Source organism: Sceloporus occidentalis, unplaced genomic scaffold, assembly GCF_023333645.1.
Source record: "Sceloporus occidentalis isolate IW3139 unplaced genomic scaffold, rSceOcc1.0.p SCAF_199, whole genome shotgun sequence".
In the NCBI taxonomy this organism is placed as follows: Eukaryota; Metazoa; Chordata; class Lepidosauria; order Squamata; family Phrynosomatidae; genus Sceloporus; species Sceloporus occidentalis.
This window is the reverse complement of record NW_028317179.1, coordinates 725757-736894: the sequence shown is the minus strand read 5'-3', so window position 1 is coordinate 736894 and position 11138 is coordinate 725757. Positions and strand designations below refer to the sequence as shown.

At 41.4% G+C, this 11138-nt stretch overlaps 1 protein-coding gene across 1 annotated transcript in view; it reads right to left on the bottom strand.

Annotated features, from left to right (window-relative positions):
• Positions 1–5498: 5498 nt before the first annotated feature.
• Positions 5499–11138, bottom strand: part of LOC149278160 (sushi domain-containing protein 4-like) — a 74149-nt gene continuing 68509 nt past the window's right edge. The window contains exons 6-9 of the mRNA XM_089502270.1: positions 8275–8419; positions 7365–7797; positions 6056–6365; positions 5499–5575 (exon numbers count right to left, since the gene is read on the bottom strand). Of these exons, the coding sequence (XP_089358396.1) occupies positions 5499–5575; positions 6056–6365; positions 7365–7797; positions 8275–8419 (965 nt within the window). The remainder of the gene's footprint in view (positions 5576–6055; positions 6366–7364; positions 7798–8274; positions 8420–11138) is intronic.

Here is an 11138-nt window from a genome sequence, read left to right as displayed (position 1 = left end):
GAGTCCAGGCTGTCAAACGACAGCCTGGTCTCCCGTGCAGCGGCAGGGATGTGTCCCTGACGCTGCACGAATGGCTGGACGTACCGGGACGTCCATAGGGGTTTCTTTGTGGGCGTTTTTTGGACGTCCCGGTACGTCTATAGGGGATTGAAGGGGTTAATTACACCAGAGAAAGCTGTGTTAATTGGACTTTGTTAACCCCTTAGTCACAGGGAAACACTGCCCTTTCCAATCTACTAATGTAAAAGCCCGCATTCATCCTGTCAGAGTACTTATTGACATTTAATATTTATAGCAGTGACCAAAAATATACAGTGACACAATATTAAAATTATTATCCCTCCGCAGAAGTTTGGGTGCCCTCTTGCCTTTCTGTGTTTCATTGTCACATCAGAAATATAAACCATGTTCTTGCACGAGCGCCCTCTAGATGGTGGTAGCCGGAACTGCATGCTGATTTATTTAGAAGTAAATATTGGGTGTAAGAACTCGTTGGAGGAGTAAGGATAGTCACAGGATCAGATGTCTACACATGAGTACATTTTAATATCTGAGAACAGGTTGCCAGCCTTACTAATGCGACTGATGTATCCACATTACTACATGACCCAAAAAGCTTATTACAACCTAGAAGAGGAGGCTGCCAATTATACCCAGCTTAAAAACAGAAATCTTAGAAAGCATGTGGGTGACGGCCAAAACTATTCAAAAACTCAAAACTATTCAAAAAGGATCACAGTTTACATTTTTTCAATACTACTATAACTTTTCACCATTAACCTCCTAGGATGGCTAATTAAGGCACATAGTGTATAAATATTTAGCCTTTAGTGTAGTGCAATACAAGATGATATGCCGAAGCCAACGTGGATTTGCAGATGATACATTATCTACCGGACACACTGTATGCGTTTATTGACCTGTACGCTTAACTCTTGCAACATCTGACCCATTCAAAACACAGAACTCCTACAAAAATCAGAGTTTTATCATTTTAACCAGACTGTGATATTTATTTGCAAGGTGGCAACAGCAAATTCAGCAGGATAAATGTATGGCTGGATTGAAGAGGATCCTACAAGGAAGGCACATATGTAGCTATGGAATAGACGAGCTATGTAAAAAAAATCTCAATGGTTAAAGGAACTAGATTAGTTAAATCCATATTTTGTATTTCTTCTCTTGGCTATTAATAACACAATGATTATTTTCCTAATAAATAAGTTCTTATTGCCATTATGTCAAAAAATGAAAAAAAAACTATCTAGATCCAAATCGACCTTTTAAACTGTGTACAGATTAAAATATAACTCTATAGTGTTTATAGGATGCTTAATATTTCCATTGTGGGTATTGATGGGCTCTGTTCCTTCCCGATTCCATGCACAGTCATTAGGGTCTTGAAAACAGATCCGCCTGTCATCTGACCCCCCCCCCCCGCAGTTTCTTGGAATCCTGGTTTTATTGTTAATACATCCAGATGAAATTGTCCTAAAATGTCTGACAGTCACTTCTTCTTTCGATTTACCAAACATGTCCATAAAATAAACAGCAGCTGCTGGTAAACGAATCTCTTTTTTTAATTTGTACTAAAATCCAAGCTGGTCTTCTCCCATTAGTTGAATTTCTGAAAAACAAACACAAAGGGAATAGTGTTATTGTTTTTACATAAAAACTAAAATAGATTTGATACGATTAAAAAGTGTTATCCACCTTTTTTTCTTTTAATTTTATATTGAATTTAATATGATCAATATCATAAATGTTTACATTTACTACAAACTTTGGTATGTAGAAAAAAATACACATTGAGTGGTAGTGCAGGGGGTCACTGGCTGCCGGTTCTCTACTCTTTTCTGGCCTATGCCAGAGTTCCTGCAACTGCCCCTGAGACTGCTTGACCAACCTGTGCCCTCAAGAAGTCAAGGTCGAGGAAGTAAGCACCAAGGACTACATTAGCAAGGAGAAAATGGAGATCAGACCACAACTCCGAAAAGACAACATGGTAAAATCTCTGCGGAGCTGTGGCACCTTCACCTTCAGGTTGGTTCTTCTTACCACCATGGCCATCATCCTGATCATAAAGAACTATAACCTGGCATACTGTATTGTGTCTTCCATGGTGCATCCTCCATTGTGTGCCTGGTTGCCTTCTTTTTGGCCTTACAGGGACCTGATGCTAACGCTTTTGGAGAATTTCCGGCATTCATTTGTGTCCATGTCCTTCGTATGCTACATCGTGGATGCCTTCAAATTGCTGTGTGGACTGGCTAAAATTATTACCATCCTTTGCCTCCTGCCAAAGTGTTTAAGGAAATATGTCCGAATGTATGTGGAAAATCCCCATCATCAATATGCTACATCAAGTACAAGTTTGAGTTTAACGTGACAGTTGTTTCATGAATTCATAACCTCCAGGAAGAGCATCAAGCCGGTGGAAGTCGGCATCTGAAGTTCAGAGCACACCGAACCCCTACCTGTCTGCCTCTTCGTCTACATCATGGCCCCTCGGTACCACTGGAAGTTGCTCTATGAAGATAACTGCGACAACATCTGCATAACACTGTCCTTAATTGAGTTGGATGTGATGAGAGCCAAGCAAGGACACAAAACACTCCTGCCCCTTTGCCCCGGAAGGCCTACAGCCTCGTCCTGCCAGGTTTGCCTCACCTGACCAGTTACGAGGGCAAAAGATTTTCTTTTTGTCTTCTGGAATGTTCTAGTGGTCTCATTTCTGATGGTGATGGAGTTCATCATGTGCTAGACATGGTTTGTTACCTGCTGCAAGTGGACGTGTTTGCCAGAGCTCCAATGACGTTCTACATGCTGATAAATGTCTCTGGTTACGCCAGCAAAATAATTTCAATGTAGCACCTGCATTAGACATTCTTTAGAGAAGGGACTTGACTGTTTTGAATGCCTAGTGAATGAACCCAGAACCTTTAAGCGATCCAGATACTGTTTTTTTCCACTAGAATCGCCTGTATCCTTTTAGGCAATTTAGCAGTTTTTTATTGCCTCTCTCTCTTGAATACACGAGCTTTGGTTTCCAAAAAAATAATTTGCTTCTTTTAGGACATTTTCATTATTTCTGCAGGTCTATTGAATTATTTTCAACATTTAATGTCCCCAGATGTGAGTCACTACTCCAAACTGTGGAGTCCTATCCATTCATATGACAAGCAGATCCAACAGAAATTTTAGGTCATTATCGCTGACAGAAGATAATCTATACCTCCTGAATAAAGAACTTGACTGCGAAGTATAATTTTCAAAGTGAATCACGCTGCAAACTGCAAAATATATCATGGGAAAAATAAAAAACTGTTTTCCATATTGTTAATTTCTTTACTCAGATCCAATGCTCATGTTGTAGTATAAGCTATATAGTATAGTCTCAGATGTTTATTAGTACTATTTTAATTCTAGTGCATTTTAATGTCCAGAGAGAATGAACAGAGCGATAGAATGAAAAAAAGATGGTGTGCAACCAGGCCCGGACTGGGACAAAAAATAGGCCCGGGCATTTCAGACTGAGCAGCCCATTTTTATGAAAAAACATATATCTACATACATATACATAGTACTTGGTCATTCAACATGGGTAGCCTGAAGCCACAATTTAGTGCGACTAATCCTTGAAATAAATATTATAGAGTAAATAACACAATACCTTAACTTTTTCACTAAATGATTTCAGGGCCTTGAATGTTTTGTCCCCTGAAGTCACTACAAATTCAGGAGGGCATTTTATCTCTGGATAAGTAAAAATGAAATAGTTCCTACTGTAAATTAAGGAAACAGATAACCAAACACACACACCAGGACAGGCTTTTTCACACTGACACCCAAACACACACACCAGGTCAGGCTCTGCCACACCGACACCCAAACACACACCAGGACAGGCTCTGCCACACCGACATCCAAACACACACAAACCAGGACAGGCTCTGCCACACCGACATCCAAACACACACACAACAGGACAGTTAAAAAAAGAAGAAATGGTTCAGCACTCAACTCCCAGGAAGCTGGGAGCTAGCAGGAAAAAAGGGCAAAACAAAAACAGAAAGCATAACAAAAATAGCAACGTTTCGGCCAAACAGGGCCTTTTGAGCTTGACAAAGGCCCTGTTTGGCCAAAACGTTGCTTTTTTGTTTTGCTTTCTTTGAATAAAGTAACCTAAGGATTGGAAGCTGATTCGAGTGCTGGGGTTCTTTTCTGTGTCCGTACACATACCAGGACAGACTCTGCCACACCAACACCCAAACACACACCCCAGGACAGGCTCTGCCACACTAACACCCGAACACACACACTAGGACAGGCTCTGCCACACTGACACCCAGACACACACATCAGGACATGCTCTGCCACACTGACACCCAGACACACACACCAGGACAGGCTCTGGACAGGCACACCGACACCCAAACACACACACCAGGACAGGCTCTGTCACACCAACACCCATACACAAACACACACCAGGACAGGCTCTGCTACACTGACACCCACACACACACACCAGGACAGGCTCTGCCACACCGCCCACACACACCAGGACAGGCTCTGCCACACTGACACCCAAACAAACACACACACAACAGGATAGGCTCTGCCACACTGACACCCAATCACAAACACCAGGACAGGCTTTGCCACACAGACACCCGCATCCAGAGGGTTTCCAAGGATGGTTTCACTCAGCCTGTCTGTGGTATCTTTGCCCCCAAAACAGCCTGTCTGTGGCATCTTTGCCACCAAAACAGCCTGCATATGGCATCTTTGCCACCAAAACAGCCTGCCTGTTGCATCTTTGCACACACATATTCATTCACTCGTTCACAAATATTTATTCACTAATTCACAGATAATCATTCACTCATTCAGATATTCATTCATACATTGATACTCATTAATTCCCTCATTCAGATACTCATTAATTCCCTCATTCAGATACTCATTTACATATACTCATTCACAAACATTCGTGATAGGTGTGTGATCAGTTTATTTTTTAGTGTGATCTGGTTTGCAAATTTCGGGGGGGGGGGATCTGCCAAATGCTTTTCCCCATCCCCCAGCTAAATACCATGCATGATATGCATTTGGCCAAATGCATCTTCTGCTCATGATGGAGTCTCCTCCAGTCAGATCTGGTGCTGGCTCTGGTGACCGCTGTATGCAGGGGTCTGTTTGGACCCCAATACACATGAGTAAAGTCTTTCCCGCTGCGGATTAGCTTCGTAAAATGAATTCATATTAATTTCATTGGTTTCAAGTGCTTTTCTACCACTGATTGACAGATTAAGCAGCCAATCAGTGGCAAGTAACGTCAGATAATTGAGTAAGAAACATGATTTGGCACCATGGTTGCAAACTCAGCGTCAGGAAGGGTAAATAAGTTTTTTGTTGGAAGAATGGGTATTAAAGTAATGCTAGATCATAATCAAGCCAACGATTATCTCTCATTCAGTGGCTGTCCCAGGCAATCAGCCTTCTCCGCTCTGTTCTACCGGAGCCTGCTGTCGTGTATTATGACAGACACTTGTATAGCGATTATGCGTAACTTGGATGAGAGAATATCAGAGTAATCTTAGTGAGTTACCTGAGAAGTATAGTAGGTAGATAAGGAATTTGCCTGGTCATATAATAGAAGCAAAGCAATTGACGGTAGGTAACCATCGGTCTGGTCTGCAGAGACTCTGACCTTAATCAGTCTTTTGTTCTGTCAGATTCAGCATAGCTTTAACAACAGTTTTACTCCAACGTTTCTCCTCTGAAATAAACTTCCCTCTTGTATTTTCTTAAATCCTTTTAAGTAATTAAATGTTTCTATCATATATCTTCTCTCTCTTCTTTCTCCCATTTTACTTGTGCTAATGGACCATTCTGATAATTTTTTATTTTGGTTGCTTTTGGACAACAAATTTTGTTTCCTCCCCTTTCGGTTCAGACTAAATTTGGAGAGCTTTTTCTATTCGGAAACAAAATTTGTTGCCATAAAATCGCGCTCTTTCATTTGCTCTTTTACTCTTTAAGGACTTACCTTCATGGTCACATGGGTGTCCTACAACTTGCTCCTTGATAGTCCGCTTCTCTAACGGGGACATTGTGGGCCGACTCCAGGAAGCCCCTTCACCTCCTCCTTCCTGATGGATTCTCTGAAGTAGTGGGGCGCACCAGCACTCACGCGCTACCTCTTCCACATCGCTGGCTTCGTGGTAGGCCGTGTCAGAACATAACCAGTAATGCCCAATCACGTAATCGTGCGTCAGGCAAATGCGGATGTGTGACCTCATGTTGTCCCAGCTGACCCTTTTATCACCTAGGATAGTCTTGTTCTGCTGCTGGACGGCCTAAAATAACACCAGGACCTCACTTTGTTGGTGCAACATTCCTGCGGTCCAGTGATTCCGTGATCTTGTATTCCTGACCCAGCTTGTTTTTTGACCTTGTCTCCTGCTCCTCTGATTTGGCATGATGACTTGGTTTTGACGTGGTTGGTTTCTTGACTTTGCCTTCTGCATTATAATTTGGTTTTGGTAGCTTGAGACCCTAGCTTCTCTGGCTGGGCTGATAGACTCCGCTGCTCCTGAAGTACTTCTGCAAAAAGGCGGAGCCGCAGTGCACAACCTCTACCCTAATTGGAGAAACTGGGGGAAAGCTGACCCTATTGGATGTGCCGTGGCTCTGCCCTTTAGCAGAATTACCGCAAGAAAGCCTAGAATAATGCAGGCGGATTCACAGAGGAGAATCTATTTCTCCAGGAATCTGTCTGTAGTATTCTGTCCTCTTGCAGTACTTCTGCAAAACGGCTGAGCCACGGCACACCCCACGTGGAAAGCCTCTGGCTTGTTCCTTCAAGCATGGGAGAGGGAGTGCGTGGAGGCTCTACCCCTGTGCAGAATCGCTCCGGGACTCCTGGCTACGGGATCAGTTCCCGGGGAGAAGCGGACCAAGAAAGAAGACAGAAGAACATGAAACGGCAAGACAAGCAGTGCTGCTGCAAAGAAAATAGGAGACACCAAAGGAGTCGGCAGAGGAAAGAAGGAAGACATTGAGAGAGTGTGAGTGAAAAAACAAAGTAATGCAAATGTACTCTGCTTGTTTTTGTGGGGGTCCCTCCTTTGTTTTCCAGACATTTGTATGGATTTTAACAAAATTTGCCAAGTCTACCATATATTGAGATCTCTTAGTCTTTCCTGATGCATTTTTTGCAGGATAAAAAAAATGATCATTTAGCATATATTTACATACCATAGAAGTGATTTCAAAGTGTTAACCAAATAAGTTTGGTGTAAATTTAAGTTTGAATGCTTGTACTTTTATATATATTTATTAACACTTGTGTTTACATTTAATCTGGTTGCTAGTTTAACATTGCGGGTACTGGTAGTTTCTTGAGCATTGAATGCATCTAAAATACCATTATTACCATCGGCAATATCAATGCTTGGACTAGTAGATGCCGCCTCTCCGCTGTTAATCTGAGTACTGCGTGGCCTCGTGCGCGATATCGAGGAGGATTGTAACGTTTGAAGAAGGTCCGTGGAATCCAACATGCTGTCGAAGGTTTCCGATTCTTCACACAGGCTGTCGGGGTTACCCGGATATGCTGGAGGGTAGGAATCATCGGTCTGGGTGGGACTCCTCTGGCCAGCAGAGGATAGGTAGCCGGGTGGCGTAACATTAAGGCCATTGCTTACAGCCTCATCATAAGAGGGCAGCATAACTAGAACCCCATCCACCACTACAAAGTCTGGCTCGTCCGAGTTGTCCTGTGGACTTCTGCAAAATACAAAATAAAAATGGAAGTGCGTCTTGGCTCAGTTCAAGGAATGTGCTATTTTGGCTCACTTCATTTTGACTTGTTCTTACTTTATCCTATGCAGAATGCTATGTTTTTTCTTAACTATATATCTTATAAAATTAACCGCTTACAAAAAACCTACACTTTTACGTATAATTAGGGACACATCAGAGTTCTGTTTTTTGACACCACGACTTTAGTGACGGCAGAAGGACTTCGCAATAAAGAGAAAATAAAATTATGGATTCTATCGCCACTACTATAGCCTAAAATATAGGCTAATCCTCCTTCTACAGATTCAAGCATCTGAGAAATTCTTTAGAGATTAGTACCTGCCAATACTTAATACCATTTTTTCCCCTATACTAAAATAGAAAATATTATTTTTAAGAAGAGCAACTGCATCTCTTCCATTCTCGACACATCTCAAATTAAGTAAAAATAAATCAACGAACCTCTGAAGCAAATGCGTCTTAAATTTTGTCTGGAAGTTCCTGGCGATAATGACGAGCAACAGGACGAGGAGAACACTGCTTGCTGTAAAAGCCACAATCTTCCATGTTGTTAGGAGAGTGTCCTGTGTATTCGGCCACAATTTCTCTGGTCCGGGTTAAAAATGTGGAAAGAGAATAAAATTTGACTATTTGAATATTTTTAATAGCTGCATTAACCCCTTCGTGACAAAGGCTGATTTTACTTTTTGTACCCTTCGTGACAATGGCCTTTTTAACATTTCTGCGCTGCTCGTGTTTAGCTGTAATTTTCTTCTTTCCCGTTTACTGAACCCACACACATTAGATATTGTTTTTTTCAGGACAAGAAGGGCTTTCTTTAGATGACATTGTTTTGATTGTATCATATTAAAAAAAGTATAAAATATGGTGAAAAATTTAGAAAAAAATGACTGTTTCTAACTTTTAGTTGAAAAATCTTTTACTCATCTATAAAAGGTAATGAAAAAACCTGCTAAATGGATTCTACTATTTGTCCTGAGTTTAGAAATACCCAATGTTTTTATGTTTTTTTGCTTTTTTCTACCCATTATGGGGCAATAAGTACAGGTAGCGTTTTGCTATTTCAAAGCCATTTTTTCCAAATCTGGTAATTCTTCCCCCCATGTGCCATTTCGGGTATCTTTGAACCCGGCCAATGCAATTTACCCCATCAAATCATATATTTTTGAAAACTAGACAGCCCAGGGTATTCCAAATGCTAGTATTTAACTATTTCCATGCACCATATCTACCACCAGTTTTTGTCAAACTTTGTGGTAGTCATTTTTTTGCATTTGTTTTGTCACACACATTTTACTTCAGGTATGAATTAAAAGGTTCTCGTTTATGTCACTATCACAAAACACCCCAATATGTGTTCAGCAACATCTCCTGAGTACAGCGATACCTCACATGAATGATTTTGCCTGGCTGTTTGGGGGCAAAAGGGCCACATTTGGGGCATGCACATTTTTCAATGTTGAACTTTGGCATTTGGGGATCCACTGCCTATGCCCTATTTGGTACATCTTTGAGTCGGGCCATTTCAGTGTGGCCAATAAAGCCATATATTTTTGAAAACTAGACACCCCAGGGTATTTCAAATGCTAGTATTTTTACTCTTTCCATGCACCATATCTACCACCAGTCTTTGTCAAACTTTGTGGTAGTCATTTTTTTGCATTTGGTTTTCCACACACATTTTACTTCAGGTATGAATTAAAAAGTTCTCGTATATGTCACTATCACAAAACACCCCAATATGTGTTCAGCAACATCTCCTGAGCGCAGTGATACCCCACATGAATGATTTTGCCTGGCCGTTTGGGGGCAAAAGGGCCACATTTGGGGCATGCGCATTTTTCAATGTTGAACTTTGGCATTTGGGGATCCACTGCCCATGCCCTATTTGGTACATCTTTGAGCCGGGCCATTTCAGTGTGCCCAACAAAACCATATATTTTTCAAAACTAGACACCACAGGGTATTTTAAATGCTGGTATTTTAACTCTTTGCATGCACACATTTTACCACCAGCATGTTTTCAAAGTTTGCAGTAGTATTTTTGTGTGTGTATTTTTTCCACACACACCTACTTTATGTATGAATTTACAGCTCCTGGTATATGCCGCTGTCACACGACACCCCATAATGTGTTCAGCAACATCTCCTGAGTGCAGTGATATCCCACATGCATGGGTGTGTCATTTTTGTGGGAACTAAAAGGCCACATTTGGGACGTGTGCATTTTTCTAATTGGAAATTAGGTGTGTGGCCATCCTTCCCCCGGTGTTAATTGGGACGTTGTTGAACCTGGCCAATTCAATTTACCCCATCAAATCATACCTTTTTTAAAAGTAGACACCCCACGGGCATTTAATATGCCAGTATTTTAACTCTTTCCATGCGAGAATTGTTTTAAGCTAATATGCTAATTTTAGGACTTGCTCACAAAAATATATTTTTTATATATATATATATTTTTTTGTCTTTTTTAAAAAAAAAATTTAACATTTTTTTTCAACTTGGAGGTTCCCCTGATAGTGACATCAGTGGGAAATGATTTTTACATTTTACTAGTTTTTTACTATTTTTTTCCTAATTATTATTAATTTTATTTTATTTTTTAATTTATTTTTACTAATCACACTGTGATTAGAAAGCTGGGTTCCATTGACTAGCATGGTGAATGCAGTACCTGTATTCAACCTGCAAGTGGAGCCAAAGTTCTCTAGATGGTCTGGACCATCTAGCGAACTTTTAAAATTTGTTGGTTCCTGTTATAGGGCAGCGGCCATCTTGCTTGATGGCGAAGATCATCGGCAGCTGCGGCTGTGACCGCTCTCCGGAGCGGTCACAGCCCATCGAAAGGTAAGTGTTTGGTGTCGCTGGATGCCTCCTGATCGAGGCATTCCAGCGACACCATTTAAGTTTAGGAGGCGATCGTCGATCGCCTCCTAAACGCTTTTAAAACGGGCGTCCGCCGCCATACAAAGTATGGCGGATGTTGACACCCCGTGGAGGGGCCAGAGATGGCCCCTTCGTTCCGATAGCGGCGTTGCTGAATGCCTCGAGGTCGAGGCATTCAGCAACGTTTTTTGGGTGCAGAAAGCGAAAACAGATCGCTTTCTGCACCCGTTTAAAGACGTGCCGGTCCTGGCACGTCAATTGTCGTAAAGCACATGCTTTTCCGTGTCGTGCCAGGACCGGCAATTGTCGTTAAGGGGTTAAATAACATTGAAAACAATAATAGAAACCTAAAACGGAGTTAAAAAAAATAAATAGAGAATCACAAAGCTGCCAGACCTCTTAAAAACAAGCAACAA